General features: G+C 38.4%; 1 protein-coding gene across 6 annotated transcripts in view; it reads left to right on the top strand.

Moving 5' to 3' along the window:
• sptan1 (spectrin alpha, non-erythrocytic 1) overlaps nucleotides 1-15,417 on the top strand; it is a 104,888-nt gene that overhangs the window by 20,631 nt on the left and 68,840 nt on the right. For all 6 annotated transcript variants that reach the window (XM_060841591.1, XM_060841590.1, XM_060841589.1 and 3 more), the window contains 16 exons: nucleotides 86-219; nucleotides 2,005-2,149; nucleotides 2,648-2,802; nucleotides 3,996-4,131; nucleotides 4,581-4,682; nucleotides 5,507-5,644; nucleotides 6,369-6,479; nucleotides 6,563-6,640; nucleotides 7,012-7,167; nucleotides 7,849-8,053; nucleotides 8,248-8,429; nucleotides 10,386-10,629; nucleotides 11,794-11,916; nucleotides 13,529-13,746; nucleotides 14,882-14,974; nucleotides 15,230-15,364. In XM_060841591.1, the coding sequence (XP_060697574.1) occupies nucleotides 86-219; nucleotides 2,005-2,149; nucleotides 2,648-2,802; nucleotides 3,996-4,131; nucleotides 4,581-4,682; nucleotides 5,507-5,644; nucleotides 6,369-6,479; nucleotides 6,563-6,640; nucleotides 7,012-7,167; nucleotides 7,849-8,053; nucleotides 8,248-8,429; nucleotides 10,386-10,629; nucleotides 11,794-11,916; nucleotides 13,529-13,746; nucleotides 14,882-14,974; nucleotides 15,230-15,364 (2,355 nt within the window). The remainder of the gene's footprint in view (nucleotides 1-85; nucleotides 220-2,004; nucleotides 2,150-2,647; nucleotides 2,803-3,995; nucleotides 4,132-4,580; nucleotides 4,683-5,506; nucleotides 5,645-6,368; nucleotides 6,480-6,562; nucleotides 6,641-7,011; nucleotides 7,168-7,848; nucleotides 8,054-8,247; nucleotides 8,430-10,385; nucleotides 10,630-11,793; nucleotides 11,917-13,528; nucleotides 13,747-14,881; nucleotides 14,975-15,229; nucleotides 15,365-15,417) is intronic.

Below are 15,417 nucleotides of genomic sequence, written 5' to 3' on the forward strand. Positions count from 1 at the left end.
AGGGGTAGAATTCTGCAAAGATTCATGTTTTACATGGAAAATATTATTTTTTGTCTGCATGTTAACACTATGTATCTTTGTATAGGATAATCACCCTGAATTGACACTTATCACCCAACGTCAGGATGAGGTGAACGCTGCTTGGCAGAGACTCAAGGGCCTGGTGCTGCAGCGACAAGGCAAGCTTTTTGGAGCAGCAGAAGTGCAACGTTTTAATAGGTGCGACAGTTTACTAATGTGGAAAAAGTGAGGACTGGAGATCAGAGTTGTATGTGTGGTGCTGGAAAAGGAGAGCAGATCAGCCAGCATCCAAGGAGTAGGTGAATCAACGTTTTGGGCATAAGCCCTTCATCAGGGCATGTACTATAATCCCACAGCTATCTGAACTACACTTCCTCCCACTCTGCCTCCTGTAAAAACGCCATTTCCTTGTTCCCAATTCCTCCATCTCCACCGCACCTGTTCCAAAGAAGACCAATTCCACCATAGAAAATCTCATATGGCCTCCTCCTTCAAAGACCGCAATTTCCACTCCCATGTGGTCGACGATGCCCTCTAACACACATCCTCCACTTCCCACACCTCTGGCCTTGAACCCCATCCCTCCCAATGCAACAAGGACAGAACCACCACTGCACACGCACACCACCACCCCCACCGCCCCGTCCTCGCCTTCCATCCTACTAATCTCCGTATACAACGCAGCATCTTCTGCCACCTCCACCACCTACAAACAGACCCACCTGTAGGGATATATTTTCCTCCCCACCTCATCAGTGTTCCAGAGAGACCATTACCTCTGCAATTCCTTTGTCGGATCTACACGCCCCCTACCAGTCCTCACCCCGCTCCCGGCACCTTCCCCTGCCACTGCAGGCAGTGCAACTCCTGCGCCCTACCCTCCATCTAAAACCCGAAAGGATCTTCTACGTCTGGCATAAATTCACCTGTCCCTCCACACATGTTATTTACTGTATCCGATGTGGTCTCCTCTACATTGGTGAGACAGGACATGAACTTGGGGATTGTTTCAGAGAGCATCTGTGGGACACTCGCACCAACCAACCTCACTGCTCCGTGGCTGAACACCTCAACACCCCCCCCCCCCCCCCTTGCCAAGGACATGCAGGTTCTGGGCCTCTTATATTGCCAATAACTGACCATCTGACACCTGGAGGAAGAATGCCTCGTCTTCCCCCTAGGAATCCTGCAACCACACTGGATTAAGTTGGATTTCACCAGTTTCCTCTTTTTTTTTTTCCCCCTCACTTTATCCCAGTCCCAAACCTCCAACATGGCACTGACCTCTTGACCTGTCCACCATCTTTCTATTTATCCACAGCATCCTCCTCTCTGACCTATCACCTTCTCCGAATCTCTGATGATGGGTTTATGCCAGGAACGTTGATTTTCCTGCTTCTGCTGCTGTACTTTTGTTGCACCACACTCTCGACAGTTTACTAATGTGGTTTGGCATGAAAACATACAGCTGAAACTAAAGGTTGATATGAAAGATTATGCATAGTAAGAGAAAATGATTCATTTCTAGGAAAAAATACAAATGACTGCCTGTCTTTCATGAAGTCTAAGTTGATTAACTTTTTAAATGTAAGAGATATGGAATGTTCCACATTGTTATGTGAATGTGGTAAATGTTTCTGGGTCTCACGATGTTAATTCATTGTTTCAAATGAGCTATTCAAACTGTGCAAATTTCATATTGTGTGCAAACTCTAGGTGTCCTCTTATTTTTTTTGTTGCTAGAATGTTGAATACATATTTTGTACCATATTGCTTTTAATAACATTTCACTCAGTAAAATAGCTGTCTGAGTGTTCAATGAAAACTGAAAGGAAAGGTAGGTACTTCACCTTTGGGATAGAGGAAGATATACTGGGGCAAATTAATAATACATGGCACAAGAAACACCTAAACGATGGAATCTGTTGGTTTCTATATAAACCTGCAAAACATTCTTTGATCAATGTACACTGTGCTTGACAGGGATGTGGATGAAACAATTAGTTGGATTAAAGAGAAAGAACAGCTAATGGCATCAGATGACTTTGGACGTGACCTGGCTAGTGTGCAGACACTTCTTCGCAAACATGAAGGTTTGGAACGAGATCTTGCGGCTCTGGAGGACAAGGTGATGCTACGAAACTAGGATAATGACTTCTGAGATTTCAGATAACTTATTTTCTTGTGTTTTAAAATGCCTTGTTTTTGCAAAAGAAAATTGATCTGCAAGATGGCTATCTTCTCTGTCTCCTTCCAATTTGGAGGAAGTGTTAAAGGTCAACGTTGTCATCTTCCAAAAACTGTAAAGATTTTAAAATTATGGACTGCTGCACCATTTTTTTTTACTTGAAAATAATTATTTACATAGTCGCTGAGGGCTGTGGTATGTGAAAGCATTGGGAAATATATAACTTATTCATCTGTCTGTTCCCTGGATAAGATTCTATGTTTGTGACAGCTGCATAAAGGTTATATTTAATATGTAAAACAGGAATTAATTTGCAATTTGATAAAGCATAACCATTCATTTCAGTCATTACTTGCCAATACATGCCATTTATTGGTCCTTGAATACAAGTTGTATTTGAATTCCTGTCTTGACTTTTATTTTGTCTTTCTTGTGCAGGTGAAAGCACTGACTTCTGAGGCAGACCGCCTACAACAGTCACACCCACAGAATGCATCCCAGATTCAGGTCAAACAAGAAGAGCTCATTCAAAATTGGGAGCGAATCCGTACCTTGGCAGCACAGAGACATACACGCCTTGATGATTCATACAGGTGAAAACTACAAAGAAAATGACAACTGTTTGCAATGCTCCAAAATGAGTGCTTGCATCTAGTGTATAATGTACTAATTAATGCTTGGCACTTTTTACAAACCTTTTCTATTGAGGCTGTGATAAATAATGACTTAAAAATCACACAACACCAGGTTATAGTCCAACAGATTTATTTGGAAGCACTAGCTTTCAGAGTGCTGCTCCTCTACCTGATGAAGGAACAGCACTATGAAAGCTAGTGCTTCCAAATAAACCTGTTGGACTATAAGTTGGTGTCTTGTGATTTTTAACTTTGTACACCCCAGTCCAACACCAGCGTCTCCAAATCATAAATACTGACAGAAGCCTATATGAATTACTGACACTGAGGTTTAAAACCTGTGTACTCATGAAAAGGAATTATAAGCTGTAAAACTGATGAATCATTGTTTATGTTGTCTTGGGAACTTTGTTCAGGTGGGTAATTTAAAATAACTCTGGGAAGGTTGAAACGTTTTCATGGACAGGATGATTTGGCATCACCACTCGTTCTGCAATCAAAACAGTTATGTCTTTTTGTTATCTCTAGGTTCTGACTTCAGTGTTTTCCTGGAAAGCCTCCCACATGTCACATTCCATAAATGTGAATGTACTAAAATGCCATTATTATTATAATACAGTTTTGCATCTTGTATTGTTCACCAATTGAACCTCTGTTCATCAATCTGCATTGGCTCCTGGTTTTTAAAAATTCGCATCCTTGTATTCAAAAATTTCTATAACTTTGCCCTGCAACCCTCTGAGAATCTGTCCCTTCTGGCTTCTTGTGTCCATATTTCTTTCTCCCACCCATTAGTGATTGTGCTTTCAGCTGTCTTGCTCTGAGCTATGAAGTATCCTCTCTAAATTCGGTCAACTTTCCTTCCTCCTTTTTTACTACTGTCTTTAAAACTTATTCGTTTGACTTAGCTTTTGCCTGTCTTGATATTTCTATCTTCATTTTGGCTTGGAACCTGTTCTTTTGAATTGCATTTTATAGGTAGGCCCAAGTTTTGAGTCTGTTTTGATTGCAGAAATAAACTGGCATCCTTGAAGAGGTGAATGATCTGATCCTCTACTACATTTTCTTTTAATGCTGCAAAGTGGAGTTGAGTATATTCCTGAGTATTAACGTTGATAGAACAATATCTTTTTTAATTCCCCCCCCCCCAGACTGCAGCGTTTCCTAGCTGACTTCCGTGACCTGACCAGTTGGGTCACTGAAATGAAAGCCCTCATCAGTGCCGATGAATTAGCAAATGATGTGGCTGGAGCAGAGGCATTGCTTGACAGACATCAGGAGCACAAGGTGATTTTTAACCTTCACTTTCATTCATCATGTGTAGACACATTAGTTGAAAGATAAGAAAAGTAAAATTCCATGTTCAAATGTAACAACATATTTGACTGGCAAGTCTTCCTTCCTTTCATGATGGCAATAGAACAATGCACAATGGAATTTGTAACAGAATTTTGGATAGGTCTTTGATTTGCACGTTTTGGGCAGATTTATGCCTGTTCTTGGAATGCTGCTTATTTGGTATGTCTACATCAGTTTTTATTTTTTTTTAATGGGACTTAAACTTAAGATATGGAAAGGAATTCTGCTGAACTGCAGAAACTCTCAGACTGAGATTATTTCTAAAATACATTATTTAATTACTTGGAAATGTCTTCAGTTGTATTTAAGTAACTTGAGCAGTAAAAAATTTTAAGAATGATCTTGAAATTTGTGCATCTGAATGTGATTATTTTCAGGGTGAAATTGATGCCCATGAAGACAGTTTCAAGGTGACTGATGAAGCAGGACAGGCCTTGCTGAGTGGTGGCCACTATGCATCTGATGAAGTCCGTGAAAAGGTACAGTACAACAGCAGTTACACTCGATGTTTCTTTTTGTGACGACAATTTTTTTTAAAAGAAATGATATATTTGACTAAGGAATTTAATGCTTGTCTTTTTTGAATGGGAATTTTTTTTTAAGAAAATGCTAAATACCGTAGCCTTAATGAGAATAATTTATTCTGCTGAGTAAAATATATTATCATCACTTGACAAAAATAAACTAGTCCGTTTTAGGATATTTGTAATCCTGCCTCTCCTAAAGGATGTGCAGTCTACCTTTTACTGTGAAGTGGATACTTTCTCCAAGACCATTGCAATTCTTGCTATCTCCAAATAAGTTGAACAGTCTTTGTGCTTTTATTCACTACCTAACAGGGAAGTGCCTGGCTTCTCTGCTTCTGTATAAACATTGTGGTTGTAGTCTGTAATAAAGGTTCAAACCAGATAGTTTCCAAAAGTCAGACTGATTTGATGAGGCTTGAGAGGTGAAGTGACTTGATCAGCAGATGAGAATTTTTAGAAGTTGGAATTTTCAGATGTCAAACTACCTGGGAAGTTTTATGGATCCTCAGTTCAGCTATAGGAATAATCCTTCTGGACTTACTCATGACCAATTATTTGAAAAGCAAGATTGATCCTTTTATAAACTGACTAGACCTAAATATTTGGTTAGCAAAATGTATAATTGTTAAATTGGAGAATTTGCTTTCCATTTCCCTTTTGGTTCACCGAATGTCACTGAACATTGAAATTTTTGGATATATTGTCTTTTATATTTTGAAATTTTATGGTACTTTCAATTTTTTAAAATACATTTTTGATTCTTCTTTCATTTTAAGCTTGGAATCCTTGCTGAGGAGAAAGTCTCTTTGCTGGATTTATGGGAGCTCCGTAGACACCAGTATGAACAATGCATGGATCTGCAACTCTTCTATCGTGACACCGAACAGGTGGACAACTGGATGAGCAAACAGGAGGTGAGTGTCCTTTTGGACAGCTGTGTGGACATCATTCACTAATGGTAAATGGCATATGATATAGTGTTAGTATGTAACATTGATGAAATTCTGAACAGATGTCTCATGTAGACTAAGTCAATGTTCAGGATTTTTAAAAAAGGAATTAAAAGCTCCCAACTAAACCTTTTAGTATCTGTGTCCATGTATGTGTGTGTGAGAGAAAATGTAGAGTTCTGTCCCAAGATAATTTGGGATGACAATGCTGTCAGGACCCAAATGTTGACTGGATAGTTGAAGTGTACGTGTACAGTAGAATTCACAGTTGGCTGATTGAATAGGGGGCTTATGAAAATAGTACTCATCCATTAAATGTCAGGATCTTGGAGGGATCTTTACATAAGCAGCAGTACTGTGATATTTATATTTCTAATAAATACGTTTATTGTTTCCACAGGTGGTCATCTAAAACCATCACAAATCAAATGACTGTTTGTGTTTGTTTTTATTTGTGCTATAGCCAACCAAATCCATGTTTCTTCACATAAAATGGATGCCCAAATAATGACAAACAATGTGTTACAATACTAGTCTACAGCAGTAAATGAGTCCTTCGGGATGTAAGGACTAAATGTGTAACGTCATCTCTGGGGAACGTTGTGCTCAAACTAACAGCTTGTAAACATGTAGGGAATTTGTTGTTACCAGCTGAGAGTAGTAATTTTGCTTGAACTTTGTTGCTTAGGCTTTCTTGTTGAATGAAGACTTGGGAGATTCACTGGACAGTGTCGAAGCCCTTCTGAAAAAGCATGAAGATTTTGAAAAGTCCCTTGGTGCTCAGGAAGAGAAAATTACGGTATGCTTATCCAGACTTTTCCAGTTCTTTATAATTGTTACCTTGATCATTTTAAAAAAATAACTTTGTTTATCTATCATTAGGCTTTGGAAGAATTTGCCACCAAGCTGATTCAGAGTGACCACTATGCAAAGGAAGATGTTGCAGCACGTCGCGATGCGGTAAATTTGCAGTGCACTATGTTGTTAGCTTTGAAATGCTACTGCTGATTTTTCACTTTAACAACGATATTTTAATCCACTTCATGTATAACTAGTGATACAAAACTGCTGGCAGTTCTTGTGCTGAATTTGTGTAGTTTTCATTTCTATACTGCAATTTCATATATTTAACTTCATCAAAGGCATATGGTAGAATCTACCTCTTTTTGTTTTCCCTTGGGCCACACTGATTTCATCGAGACAGAAGGCAGTTTGCATCATTCCACTTATACCTGCTCTTGCACCTACATTTCAATTTCTAGTTCATTGTAACTCAATGAAAGTTTTCTTTCCCCATTTTAGTACACAGTATCCACCTTTTTGTTTTATAGCTGCTGAGCCGGCGGAATGCTCTCCATGAGCGAGCCATGTATCGGCGAGTTGCGCTAGAGAACTCTTTCAGTCTGCAGCAGTTTTTCCGTGATTCTGATGAGCTGAAGAGTTGGATAAATGAGAAGATGAAAACTGCAACTGATGAAGCTCACAAGGTGAGACTAGTAACCGTTTAACCCCGAGCGTAATTTATTATATATGTGTACTTTTTAATATTTTGGGAATTGAGGCATTTTATGATTGCGTAAATCCATCCTCGAATAATCTACTTCTGGAGTTGATCTGTCATCCTTCACTCTGAAACACTTTTTGACCTGACCTGACTTGACAAGTCAAACAACATTGTATTATTCCATTTGGTAATCCGAAGTTCATTTGCAGAGATTAATTTTTTGGATGTTGAAGGATAGTTTTTCCCTTACTGGTTGTACTATGAAAATCCAAATTAATATACTTTTTATGGAATCAAGTGACTATCAGTCCAAATAGCTAGGAGAAACTGAGGACTGCAGATGCTGAAGATCAGAGACAGAGTGTGGTGCTGGAAAAGCACAGCCAGTCAGACAGCATCCGAGGAGCAGAAGAATCAATGTTTTGGGCATAGGCCCTTCATCCGGAATTTAGTCATTCCGAAGAAAGGCTTATGCCTGAAACGTCGATTCTCCTACTCCTCGGGTGCTGCCTGACCGGCTGTGCTTTTCTAGCACCACGTTGTTCAACTCAGTCCAAATAACCGTCTGGTTAAGTTCACCCTTCATGCTCCGTTTACCTGTAACGGGTTGGTTTGAAATGTAAACATATTTATAATGTCTTTCTAACTTCTTCACCTACCTCAGGATCCCTCCAACTTACAAGGAAAGGTTCAAAAACACCAGGCCTTTGAAGCAGAACTTTCAGCTAATCAGAGTCGCATTGACACACTACAGAAAGCTGGACAGGAACTGATTAATGCCAAGCACTATGCCTCAGATGAAGTAAATGCTCGTATGGATGATGTCATCACTCTATGGAAAAGGCTGCTTGAGGCTACAGAACTGAAAGGTCAGGAAATAGCAGATGTTTTGTGTGAATTAAATGGTTTCTTTTCAAGACCAGCCCTGCAGTTAACATGTTCAGTAAACTCTTTCTGGTAAGCAGGGCCACAGGAAAGATGATTTGATGTTACTTTTATTCTGCTTCTCTTTTGGAGGCACAGAGTAAAAATATTCTAATATGAGCCTTCTGTTTGTATACAGGTATTAAATTACGTGAAGCCAACCAACAACAGCAATTTAACCGTAATGTGGAAGACATTGAACTCTGGTTGTATGAAGTTGAAGGTCACCTCGCTTCAGATGATTATGGAAAGGATCTGACTAGCGTACAAAATCTGCAGAAGAAACATGCACTGCTGGAAGCTGATATTGCAGCACACCAGGTATTCTAGGATAATAAGCAAGAGTAGGAGTAAGCCTTTTCTACCCCATTTGATTTAAAATCATGGCTAATTTGCTCGTGTTCCCCCATAATCCTTAGTTTTGTTCTCAATCAAAAATCTGTCTAACTCAGCCTTGAGTTTAATTAGTGACCCAATTTCCAATGCTCCCTGCGGGAGAGAATTCCAAACACCACCAACCTTCTGAGCGAAGAGATTCCTCTCCAACTTTATGAATGACGACCTCTTTGCTCTGCTCCTTCTAGATTTCACACGACAGGAAATTTCCTCTCCTCATCTACCATGCCAAACCCCTTCAGAATCTTACAAGTACAGAATATGTAATTTAGTTTCTCCCCAGTTCCTTTTCATCTTGAAGCTGTACAGTTATGTGGGTGCTAGTTGTATGCTGGTTGCCATTGATGTGCATCTTTTGACAACAACTTTTAACAGCTATTCAATGATAACAGTAAATTCCAATCTTAACCACATTTGTGGTCTCTTTCGTAACTCATCCAAGTGACAGCCATGTTAAAACATTTCCTTTTTTTGATGTCCGTGCCTGCACAGAGGTATAGCTAGTTAACTGCTAACAGTAAGAACTTTTGGCTTTTTTTTTCATCTTCAGACCACAAGATTCTGTTCAGCATTTCTCTTGCTGTTCTGGTTAAGATTCATTAATCTAACATAACCTAGGCATCAGACCTAGGAGTTTTTAAATAAAAAAATCTTGGTCTGCATGGTTCATTGCTTGCATGATAACCTCACTACACCGTTTGAAAACGTTTTGGTCTTAATATATGAAATTATTGTAGAGGCACTTCAACATTGTAGCAGGGTCATTTTGTTTTGTTTTTGTTATTGCTTGCTTAAATGCACTAAAGTTCTTTTTCTAAGTGGTAAACGTAACTAGTACCATTCAAAGTAAGTTAAGTTAATTGTGTAATTTTTCCTTCTGATATATCTTTTGCAAATGGTTCCAATGGTTGTCTGAATCTTTGTCATGGCTGATGTTAACCTTAAGTTCATGGAGTTCAAATCAGTTAGGCTTCTGGAGCCATTTTATTGTGTCCTTCTTTCATTTTTATTTGATGTTTGGCTATGAAGATTGATTTCCACCTCAAGATTCAATACTAAGACCAATTGTGTTAGGCTAGAGAACAAATTACTCTTTTTGCGCTTTCTGTTTTGGGAATTTGTTTTTGTTTCCTTTATCAGTAATACCACATCCACAAAACGTTTTATTTGCTTTGCTTTTTGAAATTAAACAGCGTCAGTGCTATAAAATGAATGTTCTGTGGAAATAATGAACTTTGTCTAAAAACATTACCACTAGACGTTAACACATTTTAATCTAGGATCCAGCTACTTTTCCTGGAAACCAATAATGTCAGAATAATTAATGCAGTTGTCTCCCTGTCTCACTCTCTGGGTATCACTTGAAGGAGATGTGTGAATTTCTTTCACACAGGGTTATTACAACAAGAAGTTATCTAATAATTATCTGAGTCACTTGAAAGAAATTATAATTGTATAAAAATGAATACCAGAAGTTTGCAGAAAAGGGCATGAAAGTCAAATCAGATTGGATTGGTCAAGTCAAAGAGCTAATGTCAAATGGCTATAGTGTATATTACTTCCCTATGTTGTATTCTATGAATATCTAGAACAAGTCAGATATTGCAAGCATTCATATTGTTCTTGGAACTGCAGACCTGTTAGTCTTAAGTCAGAAACAGGCAGCATCACACTAAGACTCGAGTAGGTATTTTGTTTTAGTTTGTTGCACATGGAGTGACTCTCTAATTAAAAGAGCACGTTTTATTCACACTCAACCCCTGTTAGTGTTTTCTACTTGTTTAAATTTTTTGAACAAAAATGCTTCAGACTCATCAGATTGTAGGTGGTGCTTAACTTTTAAAAATAAAAATATTCTATTCATTTTGTATTTGCTTATAGGACCGTATTGATGGAATTAATATTCAAGCTCGGCAATTCCAAGAAGCCGGACACTTTGATGCTGACAATATCAAGAAGAAGCAAGAAACTCTGGTCGGTCGGTATGAGGCCCTGAAAGAACCAATGGTGACTCGTAAACAGAAACTTGCTGACTCCCTTCGGCTTCAACAGCTCTTCCGTGATATCGAAGATGAAGAAACATGGATTCGGGAAAAAGAACCTATTGCAGCTTCCACCAACAGAGGTTAGGGTGACTTTCAAATGTTACTGATGGTTTGTCACTCCTTTTCCCAGTAGGTTTTTATTTCTTTGCTGTAGGTCTCAACCCCTCATTTTGTCCTTTCTACTACTTCATCTTTAAGATTGACTTTCCTCCATTCTTGTTCATTCAGCACGTCAAGCCTTTTTCAGTATGATCATGGTTGTTTGCTCTATATCCTAAGTCCATCTTCTTGCTTTGATACCATATCCCTTTTTTACCTTTTTATTGAGTAAAAATGTATTCATCTTCATCTTCAATTTAAGGGGTTAATATGTGATCCTGTTTGCGTTAGGGAGTTCCATACATCCTTTGCCTAGAGATATTTCATAGAACATAGAAAAATACAGTGTAGTACAGGCCCTTTGGCCCTCGATGTTGCGCCGACCCAAGCCCACCTAACCTACACTAGCCCACTATCCTCCATATGCCTATCCAATGCCCGTTTAAATGCCCATAAAGAGGGAGAGTCCACCACTGTTACTGGCAGGGCATTCCATGAACTCACGACTCACTGAGTAAAGAATCCACCCCTAACATCTGTCCTATACCTACCTCCCCTTAATTTAAAGCTATGCCCCCTTGTAATAGCTGACTCCATACGTGGAAAAAGGTTCTCATTGTCAACCCTATCTAAACCCCTAATCATCTTGTACACCTCTATCAAGTCACCCCTAAACCTTCTTTTCTCCAATGAAAACAGCCCCAAGTGCCTCAGCCTTTCCTCACATTTCCTGAAAGGCCTGACTGATTTTAATGTTGTTTCCTATCTTCGAGTCTCTCTTTATCTGCTCCCTCTCAAGTCCCTAAGCCATCTGCCCCATCGATGGAAAGGTTTTCTTTTACCAATTATTTTCAAAGTCCTAAACTCTTAAACAAAATCAGCCTTTAAACTTGTATATTCCTGAGAACAAAAACTAGTTTACTTAATCCTTCATGATTTGATTCTTTTAAAGTCCTAATAAGATTCTGATGAATCTGCATTCTTGTTGACTTGCCAGACTGTGGCCACTGAAGGGCATTTACCAACAACGGGACATTACTCAGGAAGGAAGTCATATGTTGAATTATATAAGATTAAGAAGTGTAATATGCATGTTAATATGTGCTCATCTGCTGTTTTGAAGAAATAAAACTTTTGCATTTCAGGAAAGGATTTGATTGGTGTACAGAACTTGCTTAAAAAACATCAGGCACTCCAAGCGGAGATTTCTGGTCATGAGCCACGTATCAAAGCTGTGGCCCAGAAAGGACAAGTAATGGTGGAAGATGGTAGGTGTAAATTAATAGATAAAAGTAATTGCTATTATTTTCTTCAAATTCAAGCTGTGATGATTTTTTTTGTTTGGAAGGTAGTAATTAACTTCTATAATTGATAACACTTGAAGGGATTCCGTTTTGTCCTGATCTTGAAGATGAAACAAGAGCAAGAATGACTTGGCTAATACTTTTTTTATTCTCAACCAACATCCTAGCTAAACTTTTTATAAGGGACAGCTTGTTGACCCCTTATGCTTTTGATTTTTTAAAAAAAATGAAGTCCCCTTTCCATCCTATAGGAAGGGGATCAAATTAAAAACTACTAAGGGAAGAAGTGTGCTTAAAATAAAGGAGAGGGAACTGAAAATACAATGATGAAAGAAGTGGGTGTTGTCGAGTTTTTTTTCTTTTGGAAAACTTGATCTTTCACTCCCCTGGATTAGCTTTGGTGAAAATTTCATTGCGCCTATTCTGAACAAAAATTTCATAACCACAAAAAGTGTTTTGTTCATTTTTAATTGATGCTCTTCAACATCAATCAGAATTTCACCTTTCAGCCTGTGAAGTCTTGAGGCCATTCTATCTGTTCTCCTCCATCTTGTACACCTCTATGTTGTCCCCTCTGAACTTTTATAGCTGCTCCAAGGAGAACAACCCTAACCCACCAATTGTTCAGAGGCATCAGCCTAGGCAGTATCCTAGTAAATCTCCTGTGCACCCTCTCTAGTACAATCACATCCTTCCCATGATGCTGTGACCAGAACTGCATGCAGTAGTTTAGTTGTGGCTGAGCTAGTGTTTTATACAGTTCCAATAAAATCTCCCTGCTGTCATATTCTATGCCTTGGGTAATAAAGTCAAGTCTCCCATATGCCTTTTTAACCACCTTATCCCCTTGCCTACAATCACCGGGGATCTATGGATGTGCACACCAAGGCTCTTTCACTTTCAGTACACTATTCAGTGTAATACCTTGCCCGGATAGCTCTTTTCAAGTGTATTTAATTTCAAGTGTGTTTAATTTTATTTGCCACTGTTATACTCATCTGATTGATCACTTGATAATTCTTCTGCAGTTTACAGCTATCCTCTTCTCTACATAACTTTTTGTGCAAACATCTTGATCCTATACCATGTATTCAGTACGTTTCATTATTGTGCACCAGAAACAGCAAGGGTTGTAAATTCTGCAGAACCCTATGTGAAACAAACCTCTCATAACAAAAACATATTTCTGCCTCTTAACCAATTTTGAATCCCATATGCCATCTTATTTTTAACTCTATGAAGTGAGTAAATTTAACTCTGAAGTTCTAAAATATTAATTATCTATGTATAGTTTTTAAGCTGTACTTACAGCCTGAAATCAATATCCAGTCATGAGAAAAAAACTCACTTGTTACCTACCTGCTCTCCTGTAGCATCACACTTCAATTTTGTTGAAGTACCTATTACCAGCTGCTTCGGGACCTTTTCTGTTTTCTTGTTCTCCTTTTTAACCTCTGTACAGCTGCTCCTGAGCCTCACCAAGGTCTGTCACCTCTCTGTGAGGCCCTTTTGCCTTGGCTGCTCTTCTTCATTTTGTTGACCTTCCCTTAGCCTTTTTTATTCTGTTCTTTCTCAGGCCACTTTGCCAGTGAGGAAGTGAAAGGCAAACTGAATGACCTTAATCAGAAATGGGATTCCTTGAAAGCAAAGGCTGCACAGAGGCGCCAGGATTTGGAAGATTCGCTGCAGGCTCAGCAGTATTTTGCTGATGCTAATGAAGCAGAGTCTTGGATGAAGGAGAAGGAACCTGTTGTTGGCAGCATTGACTATGGGAAAGATGAAGACTCTGCTGAGGTGTGATTCTTCCTGTATTTCTTTAAAGTTACATTTGTGAAATTGCAGTTCATTTTTGCAAAATGATCATGCCTTGTTTGAAACCATGTCTATTGACATTATCTCAATCTATCACACTTACTTCCCTTTGACAGTGAGTTAGTTCTGGGGCAGTGGTTGTTATTGGTTGCTCACTAGTAACGAAACGATAAGGAAATTGATACTATTTCTGGAATCCTACTCCCTGATGACATTTGGGACAATATTATTTCAATTAGTAAGTTTTTTAAAAAAAAAATTGATGTAGTTGCTTGTTTAAAACTTGACTTCAAACACTGAAGTTACTTTTGTGACTCATTTTATTAATTGTGCAGGGAGTTGGGGTAAAGGGATCATACCTAAAGGAATTCAGTGTCTTTCCTTTTCTGTAAATACAACAGTAGCTTTTTAAAAAACCTGTCAGTTATTAATCTTTGCACCCATCTTATCTTTTCTCTACTCCTTGATGCTATTGGAGAAATTTGATAATATAAAGTTGAAGTAACTGGAAATGAAAATCACAGTAAGATTTAATGGAAACTGATCTGACATTGCAGATCAAAATGATCCTATTGAATCTTTATTAGATGTCAGTTGGTGTAAATAAACTGGATACTTTGTTAAGATGGCATTTCCTATATTACAGGATTTAAAAAGGTTACTTTAGTCCTGTGGGATGTTATGAGGTTCTAAAATGTATTATAAAAGACCCGGGACTTGTTTTTTAAAATTACTTATGACCCTTATTTCAGGCATTTTGGCCTCCACAATTGTCACAGATAAATCTGAATTGGTCTTCACTAAATGCTGAACATGTCCCTTTTGAAAGGAACTTAATGAGTGAATAAAATGGCCAAATTTTTACCCCTACGTCATCTAGCTGACTGTATTAACTGTGCCCCTACTATTGCACCAGAAAATAGAAACTAACAACAGAATTAGAATTAGACCTGAAATTCAATTCCAGGTTAGCAAATTACTGGACTAAATGAAAGCCATCAAAGGAAGGCCTTTCTCCAACACCCAATTCCCTTCTGTGGTAGTTCAGGCATTGAATTTGAATTTTAATAGATGCAAGCGATTGTGTTAAATATGTGGTTTTTGTTTTTTAAATTAGGCCCTATTGAAGAAGCATGAAGCTTTGATGTCTGATCTAATTGCATATGGAAGCAGCATTCAAGCATTGAGAGAACAAGCTCAAGCTTGCCGTGTAAGGAATTCTAAACAGTTTTGTCATGTCATAATACAAAATGAAAACAAAACAATAAATACACTTGTTGAAACATTCTTGAAGTTTCTCTTCTAAGGTGTACAAGCTGTAGTGTATTGCAGCCTACTGCAGAACTTTTTATATTAATATAGTTCTGCTGACAAAATATATTCTGTGCTAGATCTCTGGATATTGTATTTAGAAAATGAGTCCTGTTATTGATTAGCAAATTTCTATTTGTGTGCCTCTCTTCAGCAACAAGTGGCTCCTACAGATGATGAAACTGGAAAAGAACTTGTTTTGGCGTTGTATGATTACCAGGAGAAGAGCCCTCGTGAAGTTACTATGAAAAAGGGGGATATCCTTACCCTGCTAAACAGCACCAACAAGGTACGGTATTGTAAAGGTCGATGGGGGAGGTGGAAAATTTGCAGTTATGAAGA

This window comes from Hemiscyllium ocellatum, chromosome 21 (assembly GCF_020745735.1).
Source record: "Hemiscyllium ocellatum isolate sHemOce1 chromosome 21, sHemOce1.pat.X.cur, whole genome shotgun sequence".
NCBI classification, from domain to species: domain Eukaryota; kingdom Metazoa; phylum Chordata; class Chondrichthyes; order Orectolobiformes; family Hemiscylliidae; genus Hemiscyllium; species Hemiscyllium ocellatum.